The 16,879-nt window shown below is 39.6% G+C and overlaps 1 protein-coding gene across 3 annotated transcripts in view; it reads right to left on the reverse strand.

Moving 5' to 3' along the window:
* Nucleotides 1-4,210: 4,210 nt before the first annotated feature.
* The window catches only part of LOC100586327 (5-formyltetrahydrofolate cyclo-ligase), a 52,945-nt gene continuing 40,276 nt past the window's right edge, over nucleotides 4,211-16,879 (reverse strand). For all 3 annotated transcript variants that reach the window (XM_003275402.3, XM_003275401.2, XM_030814888.1), the window contains exon 3: nucleotides 4,211-4,675. In XM_003275402.3, the coding sequence (XP_003275450.2) occupies nucleotides 4,443-4,675 (233 nt within the window). In that variant the 3' untranslated portion in view covers nucleotides 4,211-4,442. The remainder of the gene's footprint in view (nucleotides 4,676-16,879) is intronic.

Raw genomic sequence — 16,879 nt, forward strand, 5'->3', positions numbered from 1 at the left:
TCCAGCTGGGGTTGGGGGGGTGGGGGGAGCGGGTGGACACAGAAAGACTCTTGTCTCAAAAAAAAAAAAAAAAAAGCTGTAAACTTAAATGTGAATTTTATGTGTATTTTTTGCACAAAGAGCAAGTATTCCACATTTTCTGACCTTTCTGAGATTGTAAATGGCCACTAGTAAACTTCAAAGAAATAAATACATCTTATTTGAATTTTCAGAGTGAAAGTTATAGTTCATCACTGAGACAGAAAGGAACTACTTTCGGAGACTTATAGTATGAAGAGTGCATATAAAAATGGTTATTTGGAAATATTTTCATCATTATATGACTATGTTGCCAAAAACTATTAATAGTGTGACACCTACAAACACTTTCACATCTATACAACTAAAAAACTTGTAAGCACATTTTTCTAACTTGATTTAAATCTTTGAAAGAATTTCAATAAGCTTCGAACCTATTTGTTTTTTATGTGTTTTTGTTGTTGTTGTTAGAGACGGGGTCTTGCTCTGTCACCCAGGCTGGAGTTCAGTGCCACAATCATAGCTCACTGTAACCTCGAACTCCAGCCCCTACTTATTAACAAAGTAAATGTGTAGCACCTTCTGATTAACATGCAAAAATGACAGATTCACATCAAGAAAATGGATATTTACCAGCTAGATTTAAATAAAAAAAATTTATCTTTGCAAAATTGGTAAATAGGATTGAAAATTTTAGTAGGTATAGTTTTCTTTCCATCTGAATCTGCTTCTCTAGAAGGTATCTTTTTCAGCTCTAATAGCCCTTAAGACCAAATATTGAAATAAACTGAAATTAGAACCAGAATTTTGAATCATTCAAAAGGTGTTAAAATAAGGTTTTCAAAAATAGTAAATGTACAAAAAATTTCATTTAAAAAATATTGCTTTTTGAAAAAGTCCATTATAAATTATATATAACATATTCTACTGCAACATCATCTCATGCTGCTCTTGATCATATTGCTCTTTTTAAAAATGAGTATATGACACTTATATATGTATAAAATATATATAAACAAATATAATTATATTTCATATATTCTATTTCAACATTATCTCATACTTCTTGTGTGTATATTTTATAATGTGTATGTTATTACTCAGAAAAATTTATTATTACTTTAAGCATATAAATAAACATATTTTGGGGTAGGTGCTTACAGGGATTGGAAACTACCATTAAAGGGCAGGAGGTCTACGACCATCCAGGAATAGGGAAGAAGACAACCATAAAAAGCAAACAAGAGAGCACTAAGAAGGAAAAGTAGCACAGACAATGCGACACACACACACATGGACTGCCCAACACAACGCAATGCAGTAATAGAAAACTTGTTCTGGGATAATCCAAGCCTGAGACAATGCTAAGGGGACAGAATCTCAGCAGCAAACAGCAACCAACATAAAAACAAGCAAGTGCACAGCACAGGCAGGGCAATATTCAAACTGGTTCATTCCTTCATCAAGAATTTATTGGTTCTTAGGCATTCCTGAAGAAGAATTAGGAAGGAGGCTTACCCTCATAGCCATCAAAACTTAAAACTATGAGAACTAAAGCAATGTGGGGCTGGTGCTAAGACAGAAAAACACAACAAAGGGACAACGAAGTAAGCCAGCAAACAGATTCACATATATTGGAGAACTTAATCTATAACAGACATAAAGTTAAATATTCAATAAATGTTGCTGGAATAACTAAAAAAAAAAGAATTTCTTGGCTCTTTATTTTGTGTGTCTGTGGTAGATACTGGAAAAAACCATGAACTTGGCAGAGAATTTGCCTTTGAGGAGATCGTAGGGTAGTGAAGAAATTAGGCATGTAAACATATGACTAAAGAGCAGTGTGATCAATTGAATTTCAATGATCTCTGCAAGAAAAAAAAAAAAAATTGGGACCAGGAACTGTCTGCAGCAAGACACTCATCCCTAGACACATTTATCAATCCCCTAGTTAGTAAGACTTTGTGATTAAGTGTATAATGCTCTTGACTAGAACTTTATATAGTTTACTTTCTAATTAAATTAAGCACAGTTCTATAGTATATATAGCAAACACAGACCTATGTTGGGGCCCTGATATATTTCCAATTTGCCAATATTTGAAAGTGTTTTTGTTCAGATCTAGTTGCTATTTCTCTTCTACTCAGATGGTCCCCTCCTCTGAGACGCTCATCATTCTTGCTTCATGTTAGCCTGTACTGAAGTGCTTGCCTCCTGAGTCTAAGGCCTTGTCTTCAGCCTCTGTGTATGCCCTAATCAGAGTTACAATGTTGTCACCACCTACATCATAGGGGCATTTTCTCCCTTCCAATATCCCCTGCACAAAGACTACTGTGCATTACTGATCATTAGGGAGTGCTTCTCTTTTCAGGCCAGAGACCCTGTGGCCCTCTGACTTTCCTGAATCTCAGCACCCTGCATTTTCTGGCCAGTTAACTCGGCATTCTGTCTGCACTTGAGGAGCTGGTAGAGTGGTTTTTAAATGCTCTCATTTAATAGAAGAATAACATAGACTACGTTCAACAATGCCAAACTTTCTAGATCTGCAGCAGGTCAGGAATTTTACTGCTCTACCATTTCAGACCAACAGTCACGTCAGCTACATTAACATTCACTTTAACCTTATAGTCGAAATAATAACAATATTTTTAACCAGTACAATAATGTGACTTCATAGCTTGTGAGAATTCGGTTTCCTTCCCTTTTCTCATCATACATATTATATTGTACAAATCCATATTCAGCCTGATATTTTTCAAATGTTTTTACTTTTCCACATAAAACATCAAATCTATGCTATTATCCAAAGAATAATGGATGAGTATTTTGAATGAAACACTTCCAATGTATTCAATTATTTCATTAAAAAATTATCTCTCACACACACACACTATATGTCTAGTTGTCTACTAAGCATAAGAAGTATAAAGATCACTTCTCTTCTTTGGAGCTCACAGTATGGTGAAGGGGACAGATATGACAACAAATAATTTGATACGTAAGACAACATGATAAGCAGATCAATGGCCAAGGCCATTCAGACAAGGGAAGGAACACTCACTCTGCTTGGGAAAGTAGCAGAGGACTTCACAGAAGAGGTGATGCTAGGGCTGAGTCTTCAAGGGAAAACAGTCTTCTAGATGAACAAAAGAAAGAGCATTTCAGACAGAGAGAAATGCATGCTTACTATGTGCAAAGAGCAGAAGAAGCCTGCAGTGCTCAGTCAGTGTTACAGAAGGAGAATATAAGAGTTGGGAGAGAAGAGGCTAGAAAAAGTAGATGAGGAGACCTCTCTTAAGGAGCTTTGTATACAACAGAAGCCATCTGTTTGCTACCCAGGAGGCTCTGAACAGCCACTGGAAGACCTTAATCAGGGGTGCTGCATGATTAGATTCGTGTTTTCTAAGATCAGTTTGACTGCAGCTTGAGAAATATACTGGAAGAGGCAAGATGGAAGCCAAGGGAAGCAGGTGTGACACTCTCGCCTAGTCCAGCTTAGAAATGCTAAAAGGCTGGACAAAAGGAGTGACAGGGCAATTGAAAGGAGAGAATAGATTTAAGAGGCATTTCAGAGGCAAAATCAACAAGACCTGGCGACAGGATGGACATGGGGTGTGAGTAAGAGAGCCATGTCTATTAAGACTCCTGGGTTTCTGGAGATGACCAAATCCTCCCCACAACAAAATTGTTGCTCCCTAGCTGTGTTGCCATCTGCCAACTTTCAACCCACAGCAAATTTCATTTCCAAAGCAGAAACCATAAGTAAACAGAAATAATTTCTAACTTATAAGATACCAGATCTTAAAACTCATTAGGGGCTGATACATGCAGTGATGGTAACCAATCAGTGGAGTGAAAATATTTAAATCATAAAAGGTTTCCCTCCACTAACCACCAAAAGCTACAAAGTGTCCAACATAAAATTCTAGAGTGGGTAAAGGAAGTCATGATGAAGTGAGATAATATTCTTAGGGAATTCTGTATCCAAAGCAAATATCAACAAATAAATTAACAGTCCCCAAGTCTCCATGAGCCTGCCAGGACCGACCAGGTCATGACAGGACATAATGAAATACAGTGTCCACTCCCAGCGAGTTTACCTTCCTCTCACACTCAGTCGGAGCACAGTTCCTGATAAATATTTAGCTTAAATTGCAAAGTAGACAGATCAACTTGTCACATTAACACCAGGAAGCTGAAAATCACAGGCTGATAGCCTCCATTTTAATTAATATTCTACTATTCACACTTCTATTGGTTTTTAAAGATGGTTTTATATAAGGTATTTCATAATTACAATTTTAAAATGCAGTCTGTATTCACATTAATGTACAATTTCAACTAATTTTTGACAAGGGAAAAATACACATACTTTGCTTTACTCTCATATAAAACACTGATTATTTGGCTGTAGTAATCCAGATTTAAGATGTTGACGAGTCTTCGTAAAGGACTTCATCTACCTTCATGTCGTTTTCATTCACTGGGACCTGGAGACAAATCTGTTCTTTGAAAGCCAACGCCAGGGTGTAGGGCTTCACTTCCTGATGCTGCAAACAGCGCTTCAAATAGGCATCATAGTAGCCCTTGCCCCTCCCCAGTCGGTTGCCATGTTTGTCAAACCCAAGGCCTGGCATGAAGATGAGATCAAGTCCCCCTGTGGAAAAGAGGAACAAATTTAAGAGGATTAATTGTTTCTGAAAGATCATTTCAGGATGTGTTTTTTGTTTTGTAATGACATCTATTCTTTCTCTGATTTCTAAAAACAATGTGTGACCATTAATATCCAAAAAGCACAGAGTTGGACAAAAAAGGAAATAAAACTTACTCAGCAACTCAGTTAAGTCTCTTATTCATCCTCAACAGATCTTTTACATATATCTGTACAAAAGTGCCAGATTCCCAGGCCTCATTCATAACTAGTTAAATCAAGAGAATCTCCAGGGGGCCCTCTTTTTTCTAGCATCCTGGTGATTCTCCATACCTGTCAGGTTTGGAAATCAATGCCCCAGGATAATGACAGTTGGAGGGCAGGAGAGGGTCAAGGAGGAGCCATAAAGGACAGAGCTGTTTCTCAGGGTCAGTGAGCAGAAAGAGAGTCCACTGCCAGGCATACCAAGCAGTTCAGACAGCCTACTCCCTCCTCATTTCCCCTCCCATTGGAGAGGCAAGGCCAGGCTGCCAGGCTTCCCCAGACTCATGTGAGAGCAGGCTTTGACCTACTCAGGGAAAGGTACAAGATGGGGACCCACAACTAGTCCTCTGGCTAGAACCCTCTCAAGTAACACGAAGACCAGAACTGGCTATGACATTATCAGGACAGAATGCTGGAGCTCAGGGTGGGAGGCAGGGTCCTGGAGGCTATAAAAACCCAACTGCAGTAAGGTTGTGTGGGGATTCCCATGAAGATGGCAATAAAGGTCACTAGGTGAAGGACCTCCATGAGGGAATGGTACTCCAGCCTCTGGCAAGAAACATGGGGTACCAGTGTCAGCATAAGAGCCACATTACATGTCAAACCCAGTGGTCCGCCCTGTGGCCTCCTTATACTGAGTCTTGGCCTCCTGACAGCTGTCCTAGGGGCTTCTGGGTGACCTATAGCTTAGTCGTGGACTAACCATTCATATAGCATTTGCTGGCAAGATATACCAGGGTTGGAAGCCATGAATTCTCCAGAACAGCGTGTTCAGAGTAGAGAAGATCAGATTGCCAACATGGCTGGCCCCCGCTATCAGCAGATATTCTGACTACCTGCAGAACTGTGAGGTGAACTCAGCTTCTCTCTGGCTCCCAGCATATACCTGGTCACCCCTGCCTGCCAAAATCCATCAAAGCATGCCTCAGATTACAGTAATGACCTTCCCCTGTAAACCTGCCTGTCTATTCCAATCCCAACTTGCTAAAAAGGTCCTGGTCACTGACCCTTGTCTTTCCTCCCTGTCCCTGTCCAGCTCATTTGTCCCTCTTGGGATTGACAGTGGACTGTGAATTTGGACTTTACTCCCCGTGTCCTCTTTCTGTTGCCAGAGCACCATCAGGCTTGAAGTTCAGTTCTGTCTTCTATACCTAGAACACACAATGCGCAAACGTTTCTAAGGATTCCTGCCTCTTTACAGTACGGCAAGGTGCTCTGTAAGGTCCTCTGGAGGACACACAGTCTCTTCCCTTCATGAGATGGCAGTTCAGTTAGTACAAAATATAACCGCATGTAATATCCATTCCAATGCACGGCAGCAGCCTCTGCCAAAGGCCCCAAAAGCAACAGAGACAAATACTAGAGACCCCAGCAGGGTGAGAGCAAACGCTGGGTGGTCAGGGAAGAATTCACAGAAAACTCAACTTGACCTGGATTTTTAAGATGTGTCAGAGTTGGGTCTAAGTATCTTTCAGAAACCAAAAGAAGGGTAGCAAGAGCCAAGTGAGGGAGTAGGGAGTGGGAAGCAGTTTACTTGCTTGGACAGAAGGATCAAGCTGAGGAGTAGCAGAAGACATGAGTGTAGAGTTCACCAGGTACAGGCATGGAGATTTGGGGTCAAAGGCACAGAGACCCCCTAGAACACAATAGCAAAAAACCAAATAACCCAAATAAAAACTGGGCAAAAGACTTAAACAGGACGGGCACGGTGGCTCATGCTTGCAATCCCAGCACTTTGGGAGGTAGAGGTGGGTGGAGATAGAGATCATCCTGGCTAACACTGTGAAATCCCATCTCTACTAAAAATACAAAATATTAGCCGGGCATGGTGGAGGGCACCTGTAGTCCCAGCTACTCGGGAGGCTGAGACAGGAGAATGGCGTGAACCCAGGAGGTGGAGCTATTGCGCCACTGCACTCCAGCCTGGGCGACAGAGTAAGACTCCATCTCAAAAAAAAAAAAAAAAAAGACTTAAACAGACATTTGTCCAAAGAAGACATACAAATGGCCAGCAGGCATATGAAAATATACTCAACATTACTGATCATCAGGGAAATACAAATCAAAACTTCAATGAAATACCACCCCACATTCATGAGGATGTCCAATATCCAAAAAATAGAAAACCACAAATGTTGGCAAGGATGTGGAGAAATTAGAACCCTTGTACACTGCTGGTGGGGGGTGTAAAATAATGCAGCCATTAAAGAAAAGAGTATATGGGTTCCTCAACAAATTAAAAGTAGAACTACCATATGGCCCAGCAATCCCACTTCTGGGTATTTATCCAAAAGGATTGAAGTCAGGGTCTTAAAGAGATATTTGCACTCCCACGTTCATTGCACCATTATTCCCAAGTGCCAAGATACGGAAACAAGTATGCATCGATGGATGAATGAACAAACCAAATGTGGTACATACATTTAATGAATATTATTCAGCCATATCAAAGAAGGAAATTCTGCAATATGCAACCCATGGATAAGCCTGGAGGATATTATGCCAAGTGAAATAAGTCAGTCACAAAAAGACAAATATTTCATGATGCCACTTACATGTGGTATCTAGAGTAGTCAAAATCTTAGAAACAGAAAGTAGAATGATGGTTACCAGGCGCAGGAGAAAGGGGGAGACAGAGAGTTGCCATTCAGTGGATACAGAGTTTCAGGCATGGAAGATGAAGAAGTTCTAGAGATCTGCTGTACAGCTGTGCTTACAGTTAACAATACTTTCCCAGACACTTACAACCTTTAGGAGGGTAGATCTCACACTATATGTTATTTACCACAATAAAAAATTTAAAAAAGCAAAGAGACCAAAAGAGAAGACAGGAGAATAGTCAGGATTCCCACCAGAGTCAATACACAAGAAAGAAAAGGCAGAATTTTGGAACATCCACATTTAGGCAGTTGGAGGAAAAGAAAGAAGAAATGAAACAGAAATAAGAAAACAACGTTGTCAAATCCCTTGAGTGAGAGTTAATCTGCTCCCTCTTTTCTTGTTACTCCTGTACTTTGATCACAGCTCTCACTGAAGTCTACCTTGTACCACAGTTAATGGTACAGTCTCTGTCTCCCTCACCGGACAGAAAATTTCTTTGAGGGCCATAATTTTTCCAAGTCGTCTTTCATCCTTGGATTTTAATAGAATTTTAGGCCAAAGAAACCCTGAAAAATGAATATTTTGCCTACAGAATGGATCAATCCTAGCATGACATCCCCTATTTTAATAATTCCGAAGTACATAAATTTGGCTCAAAGAGGCAAAAAATAATAATAATAATAAAAATATAACTTTGTATAGGCTGCTTTTTCAAAATGAGTTTTACATTTGAGAAGCAAGACGAGAATGGTTTTGGATTCCCAGGTAACTAAGGCTCGGAAAGAGCCCTTCCTAGGTGGAGGTCCTTACATCGTACACGTGGTGTTGTTATTGTAGCCCTGCCCACAGAACTGTTCCTGCTGCTCCCTTCAACCATGGGGATCACAGGTTGCTCCTGGCCTCAGGTCCTTAAGATATACTTTCTAGTCTGCTCCCACTTCTGCTACTTGTTAAATCCAAGTGTTTTCCCTGAAACACATCGTGTATTCTTCACTTATTTGTTGTCACCCTTGAAGCTCTTCCTGTGCCTTACCACCATCCCCACATGCATCACCCACCCCACACACACTCCTGGGGCTCCTCACACTTTGGGAACACTATGCTGGATGTTTTTCCTCCTCAAAGGTGACAGCTCAGTGGGGCTTAAAAATCATGCAGAGGCTCAACAAGCTTCCCTCACACACACTGGTCCCACTAATAGAGGTAGACACGGGAGACACCTTCACACACTACAAGGTCAGAATTCAATAGGGGAGACAGAAGAAAAACCTTAGTCCGTGCACAGTTCTTCATATGCCTCTGGCATCGCCCTGTTTTCAAATCACCAAGGGCTCATTAATAGCATCCACTGACAATGCAATGTGCAAGAGCCAACCTGCTCTGATTTTGTTTAATCCTGTGTGCACTTGCTTCACATTCTGTACTAGTGGGCACAGAGCTCTCTAGATGTCATAAGATTGTTCTGCAGAGTCATGGTTTGTTGAGTGTTTTTCTCCAGGCTTCGCTGGCTTTCCAATGTGATCTTGCATTCCAAAACTGCAAAGCTAACCTTTGGAAAACTCACCCAACCCCACACACTGCATTTATTTGCTCAAAAACATCTTCTGTCTTTTCATTTGGTGCTGGCTCTGAAACGGTAGTGCCCTCTGGAAGCAGTCTGATGTGGTGATTAGGGGCATGGGCCCTCAGGCTATTTCTTAGCTGTGTGATCACAGGCAAGCTACTGCAATCTCTGTGCTTCCATTTGTTTTCTCATCTGTAAAATGGAGCTGGTCATGAAAACTGTATTAGATAATGCAACATATCTGTTCACAACAATTATATTTATTAGGATAACTTTCTATTTTTTTAAAAAGAAATCTCAGGCACTATTTCTTGAACCAGGTAGCAGGGAAAGGGGTATAGTTTCTCCAATATTTCAAGTATTTTTTGACCAGAGCTTTTACAATCTTACCTTAGAACTGGCTCTTACATGTTCTCTCAGCAAAGAGGTTCAGCAGAGCCAAAAAAAAGAGGAAGAAAACCAGGGGAGAATGAGGTTATAGAATGCAGATTAGCACATTTTTCCTACAAAGGACCAGAGAGTAAATAATTTAGGCTTTGCAGGCCTTAGGGTCTCTGTTAGAACATAACTCTGCTGTGTAGTATGAAAGCAACCAAAGACAAATGTAAATGAATGAGTGTGGCTGTGTTCTGATAAAATGTTATTTACAAAAACAGGTGGAGGGCCAGATTTGGCCCGTGGGGCTGCAATGTGATAACTCCCATCATAGAACATAAGGAAAGAGAATTTCAGGGAGAGAGAAGTAGACGCAGTGTCAAATGTGGCAGAATGGACAAGTAAGGTAAGGACACAAAAATATCTATTAGATATGGCAACTAGGGAATCACCAGGGCAAGGATAATATAAGTGGAGAGATGGGGACAGACGCTGAGCTGCAGAATCTTCGTTGACCAGGAAAAAAGCCTAGGTAGTAGGCCTTGAAAAAAAATGAAGAAGTAAGATTCTATAAATGCCTCTACTTCCTGAGACAGAAGTATTAGGCTCTGAGGATTCAGTTCACCGTCACAAAACATTCTTATTAATTCTGGCAGCGAGGCAGCCTGGGCTCCTGTCACCTCCTAAGATGTCCTGAACTCAGACTCCCTGTCCTGAGCTTTTCAGAATATAATCAGTTCAGCTAGTGGACTGTCTTTACTGTAATACTGAAGAGAAAGCTGAAAATAAGTGTTAGAGCCCACGAGGTATGTGGGCACCTTCCTACCTGCACACCTTTGCTCCTGCGACACCGTTCTTCATTCCTGTAAAGGCTTTCTACTCTTTTTGTTAACTTATTTATCATAACAACCAGAATATCACAAATCTTAAACTTCCATTGAGTCCTCCCAGTCCATGCAGTTTGGTGTGACCAGCTCTTATCCTATACTGTAAGAATGCCTGTGGTCCATTAAGCAGTAGGAATCCTCCTCCCTTTCTTCTAGGAACAGAGCTTTTGTCTTTCCCCAGAGAATTTGAGCTCAGTTCTGTTTACCGTGAAAAAAAGAATGACAGTTAAGGATGTAAGGGATATAATGAGTAGTCCCCTTGCTGTATTTATTTTAGCTTCCTGACTATATCCAAAGAGTGACTTGTTCAGATTATCCCATGAGACACCTAACTCTTAACCGAAGTCCTGCTTCTAGAAGAGAGGGAGAGCACAGAAACTAACATTTGTAAAGTGCCTACAATGTGTCAGGCAAGATGGCATATCCTGGAAAGAGAAGGCTGAATAAAACCAGCTGGTCACTACATCTACCTAGAGAGGCAGGAGGGTGGGAACTATTATCCCCATTTCACAAAAGAATAAACTGATGCTCAGAGAGGTCAAATTACTCCCTAAAGTCATTCAACTCATAAGAGACTCAACTCATAAGAGACTCAGCTCATAAGAGGTGAAGCTGAGGGCTTACTGCTCCAGATGGATAATATACATGGCTCCTATTACCAAAAGATACAAATGAGATTAAGTAAAGATATGGAGGAAACACAACAAGGCCAAGCATCTTAGAGGTAGTACAGGAGAGGGGTTAAGTGTGTAGGATTCTAGACAGGCTGCCTGGGTCTGAATCCAGCACTACCACTTATTAGCTATGAAACATCATCAAAATTACCTTCACCTAAAATCTAGAATAGATAAGCATATTATGATGTAAAGAATCTCTAAGCTATTAATACCAAATGTCAACTTAATCAACTGCTGCATGCCTACTCCTCAGGCCACATGGGTGATTACAGAGAAACACAGGCACTTCCATCAAACATGCTTCTAAAACACAAAGAAGCTGAAATTCTAAAATAAAATACAGAACCAATAATTCATGATAGCTCTTGAGGCAGAACTGTCAAAAATCAATACCATGTGTTTTGAACTCATTATGATTGCCTTAGAAAGAACAGACTGAAGCACAACCTCCTTGAATCACTCTTCATATAAAACAGTACAGCACATACAAGGTAATAAACAAAACCATTTACATGACTGCAGTAATAAAATATATTCAACTTCTGATTATATATAAAAATTGGGTTTTTAAAAAACATGGTTCCCTGCAAATCTATAACATACTCAAGGAGGAGTTAACTGAGCCACCTATTATAGACTGTTAATTTTTAAAAATTACATTGTAAACATACCTTCACTCTTTCTGCTATGAATGTTCACAACCTATTTTGGCCATCTGGGAATATTCACACTGAATCAAACACACTGTAGTAAGAATCATCTATTAAAGACATGATCACCATAATTGATCACTTCTGCATTGTTACTATAAAATTCTTTCTTTTAACACAGATACTAACATTTGCACCAGAATACAGTGACTACATTTGTCACAAAAGCATTAGAAATAAGTACCAACACCATGTAAGGTTCTCCTAGTATCCCTGGGTGACACAGGTCATTCTGCTAATCAGTTAATGAGGTATTCAGAATATAAGACAATCTGTGTGCGTCTTATATTTAAAACCTAAGTGTATTATGGGTTCAAGGCTTTCGCTCAACCTTATGAACACTATGTGTTTAAACGAAGGAAGTAGGAGGTGACAGGAATTTAGACTCTTCTAAGTAAAGCTGAAAAAGCAAATAAGAAATGTGGATAATATTTAGTGACTTGGCTGCTGAAGATCTCATAGCAGCACTCTCCTCCTACCTAATCCAAAGAGCCTAGAAAAATATCAAGGACAAGAGGCCAGAAGTCAAGATAAAATGGGTTATAGAAACCAATCCTTCTACCCATAATACAGGTTCACCCCTATAAGGATATTTCAGGAAGGATACGAAAGAAGAGTGGCTACCTCTGAAACAAAGTATTAAAGAACAGGAGACTTGGATGAGAAGACTATTTTACACTTTCATAGTACTATTCTATACGGTTTACATTTTTATCATGCACATATGGAACCAAATTTTTAAAAATATCATCCTTACATTTTTTAAATATAAACATCAAGGACAAGAGCCTTGGAGGCAGTCCTGCACAGCAGTTATCAGTGCAGGCTTTTACAGAGACTGCCTGGGTTTGAATCCCATAACTACCATTACTAGCTAAGAAACATCAGTAAAGTTACTGAAATTCTCTTTGAAACCCAATTTCTTCTCCTTCAGATAAAAATAATGCTATCTATTTTAGAGGGACTACATAAAGGAGGTAAAACTCTAGTAAGTGTTCAATAAATTCTAGCCGTATTATACTTGGGGATATGAATAATGCCTATCCTCTTTCTGTTGACTCTGAAAGTTATTTCTTGAGTCATAATACTAACACTACAAGAGCTATCATGCAAATTTCCTATCAGCCCAAACCATGTGCAAGGGTGGGCCTAGCTCTCTACTGCCACCTCCTGTCAGCTAAAAACATGCAGGTGAGAGCGGTCCATAAGAAACTGCTCAAGCCTTAGGCAGAACAGGAGCCGTGATGGCTCACTGAAATAAACACACAGTCTCCAAAACAGGTGTGATAGGAAAGCATTCCTCTGTTAGAAATAGCCTTTCTCTTTAAAAGGCTCCTTTGAGGTGTATCTGTTTACAAACCAAGAAAAATGAAGTTGCTCTTTTATAATTTCTTTCAGCACATTCAGCTGTGTGCTAGACACTGTGCTAAGCTCTTTGCAAACATGACCTAATTTAATCTTCCCAACAATTCTGTGAGGTATATATTGTTATCCCGTTTTCAAATTGGAAAACCAAGATGATGTAATTTGCCCAAAGTCATACAGCTAGGAAATGCAGGCCTGGGAATGTGAATGGTAGAGTAGCTCTAGTGAAGTGTGGAAGCTCTTTGTTCTTTCCCTACAAAATTAAAGCAGACTGGGAGAGCTCTGCTTATTTGCCTTGGTGGTGGAATCAGTCAAAATGGATGCAGCGTCTGTACCAGTCAGGTCAGGGCCATGGTGGGGGACAGATGGCACACTCAAACTAGGGAAACTAGAAAAGATTAATAAAGAGATGGAGATGCTTAGAGAAAGCAAGAGAGATGGTACAGTCCCTGGGGTAGCTGACTGTACCATCAACTTGGCCTGAAGGTGCAAGGGGCAGGGCTGGGGAGGGCATGGTTAAGAACCCGCAGAGCTGCGATGAGAAGGCTGCCTGACTGGAGTGTGGATGTGCACTGGGGGCGAGGGGTAACACCCTGCAGCCTCTGGTCTTCATTGCTGCCTGCTGATGTAGTCCACAGAGGCTGGTCTTCCCTGCCACTAAGCAAGTAGAAAAGATAGACAGTGGATCTAGAGGAGGCCAACCAAAATCACCTAGCAAAAGACCGAAATATGGTTATTATCAGTGGTTACTCCTGGCTTGGAGATTTGGGCTTTTTTAAAATTTATTCTTTATGTCTTATCTTTATAAGAACAAAGCTATTTTCCTTTAGAAAAAAATATTTTTATCAATACTCAGAAAAATTTCCAGTCTTCTTTTTGAAGATGTACTTCAAACATGCTATTTTCTTAAGTATGTTTTTTATATCTTAAGCCTACTACGTTGTCTAGAAAATAACTCCCAAATCATGTCAACAGATAATAGTAATTTGATTTACATTATTTTCTTAGTCAACATCATCATCACTATCACCATAAATAACTACAATTGTATATGAAAGAAGCAAGCTAGGTTGCTGCAGACTGAAAAGTGGGAATGGTGTCCCAATATTTTACCACTGGGGTTTGCAAACTGTAGCCTGCAAGTCAAATCTGGTCCACTGTATGATTTTGTAAATGAAGTTTCAATAGGACACAGCCATGCTCTGTCTTCACACTAAAACAGCAGAATTGAATCACTGCAACAGACACTGTATGGACTACAGAGCCCCAGATATTTACTATCTGGCCCTCTGCAGAAAAAGTACCCTGCCAATCCCTACTTTACAGCTTCTGCCATAAAGTTTTTAACAAAAAAAAAATCTATACATCAGCTTATCCTATCTTAGCAGATATTGACGAAAATAAATCTTACTGGAAAAAAATATAATTTAAACTCTCTTTACTGCAGATATGTAAAAATGCTCTGCAGAAAATAGGATCCACATCAGCAGTAGCTTAATATAAATGGCATTTCTAAATATTATATTGATTTGGCATCTGAGTTGTTGATAATCAGATGGACCTAAAAATGAAATGGAGAAGACATTAGAACTTCCTATGATTTTTCACTAACTGTAGGCAACCTCTGCTTGTCTGATTTAACTCATCTGTAAAATGGGTGGATGGAACTTTTCAATAACTTTTTTATTAACTTTCATTCTAGGTTCAGGGGTACATGTGCAGGTTTGTTATACAAGTAAACTCATGTCACACGGGTTTGGTGTACAGATTATTTCATCACCCAGGTACTAAGTATAGTACCCAATAGGTACTTTTTCTGATCCTTTTCCTTCTCCCACTCCCCATCCTCAAGGAGGCCTCAGTGTCTGCTGTTCCCCTCTTAGTTCCATGTGTTCTCATCATTCAGCTCCCACTTAATAAGTGAGAATACGCGGTATTTGGTTTTCTGTTCTTCTGTTGGTTTGCTTAGGATAATAGCCTCCAGCTCCATCCATGTTGCCACAAAGGACATGATCTCACTCTTTTTTATAACTGCATAATATTCTATAGTATATATGTACCATATTTTCTTTATTCAGTCCACTATTGATGGGCATTTAGGCTGATTCCATGTCTTTGCTATTATAAATAGTGCTGCAATGAACATATGTAAGTATGTGTCTTTATGGTTGAACGATTTATATTCCTTTGGGTATAGACTCAATACTGGGATTGCTGGGTTGAATGGTAATTCTGTCTTTAGTTCTTTATGGGATCGTCACATTGCTTCCCACAATGGCTGAACTAATTTACACTTCCACCAGCAATGCATAAGCGTTCCCTTTTCTCCACAATCTCACCAGCATTTGTTATTTTTTGACTTTTTAACAATAGCCATTCTGACTGGTATGAGATGGTAGCTCACTGTGGTTTTGACTTGTATTTCTCTTATGATGAAAAAATTTGAGCATTTTTTCATATGCTTGTCGGCCATGTATATGTCTTCTTTCGAAAAGTATCTGTACATGTCTTTGCCTACTTTTTTAATGTGTTTGTTTTCTTCTTGTAAATTTGTTTAAGTTATTTATAGATTCAATATCTCAGATCTCTTTAGAATCAAAGCTTAGTGACTCTGAGAATTTAAGGACAATACCTTGTTTATCTGTGTGATTCAATCAAGAAATAAATTAAGCCAGTCACACAAAAAAAAAAAAAATTATATGATCCTAATTAAATGAAGTCTTGAAAGTAGTAAAACTCATAGAATCAGAAAGTAGAAAGGTGGTTACCAGAGGCTGAAGAAAGGGGGGAAAGAGGAACTGTTTAATGGGTATAGAGTTTCAGATATGCAATATGAAAAATTCTGGAGATCTGTTGCACAGCAATGTGAATATACTTAACACTCCTGAACTGTACCTTTAAAATGGTTAAGACAGTAAATTTTGTTACGTGTTTCCTTACCACAACAAAAAAAGAAAGAAAGAAATTAGGCATTGAGGGAAGAGTCTAGAGGGCAGTCCATCCTATGCTCACATTCATGTGAGGGTGTACTCAAGAAAGAAAAGTCTAGCTCACTCTTAAAAGCAGTGAAGAACAATTTCTTCAGATACAGAAATACAAGGGTGTTTTGGAGCTATTTCTATTTTTCTCCGTTTTTAGAAGATGAGCTCTCAAAGTCACTTTTTTTTTTTTGAGACAGAGTTTCGCTCTTGTTGCCCAGGTTGGAGTGCAGTGCGCAATCTCGGTTCACTGCAACCTCCGCCTCCTGGGTTCAAGCCATTCTCCTGCCTCAGCCTCCCAAGTAGCTGGGATTACAGGCATGTGCCACCACACTCAGCTAATTTTTGTATTTTTTTAGTAGAGACGGGGTTTCATCATGTTGGCCAGGCTGGTCTCGAACTCCTGATCCTCAGGTGATCCACTCACCTGGGCCTCCCAAAGTGCTGCGATTACAGGCATGAGCCACCGTGCCTGGCCCACTATTCTTAATTAATTATTGCACAGTATGATTTCCAAGCCTTAAGAGTTTAGTAAAATGGAAACTTCTGCCTGTCTTTCACCATTTTTTTACTGAGCTGTTAAATGAGCACTTGAAAGTCCTGCAACCTCTCTGGTTCAGTATATTTAACTAAAATAAAATTACATGGTATATTTTATTTCTTCAGCTTGCTCTCTTCTTGCATGCCTAAGAGGACTCATAGCCCAGCTAATATGAGCCTTGTGCCATCTAGAACAAATTCTATTACAGCAAGTCTATGATAAAGTAAGCTATTACTTTGAAATAATAG

This window comes from Nomascus leucogenys, chromosome 6 (genome assembly GCF_006542625.1).
Source record: "Nomascus leucogenys isolate Asia chromosome 6, Asia_NLE_v1, whole genome shotgun sequence".
NCBI lineage: Eukaryota > Metazoa > Chordata > Mammalia > Primates > Hylobatidae > Nomascus > Nomascus leucogenys.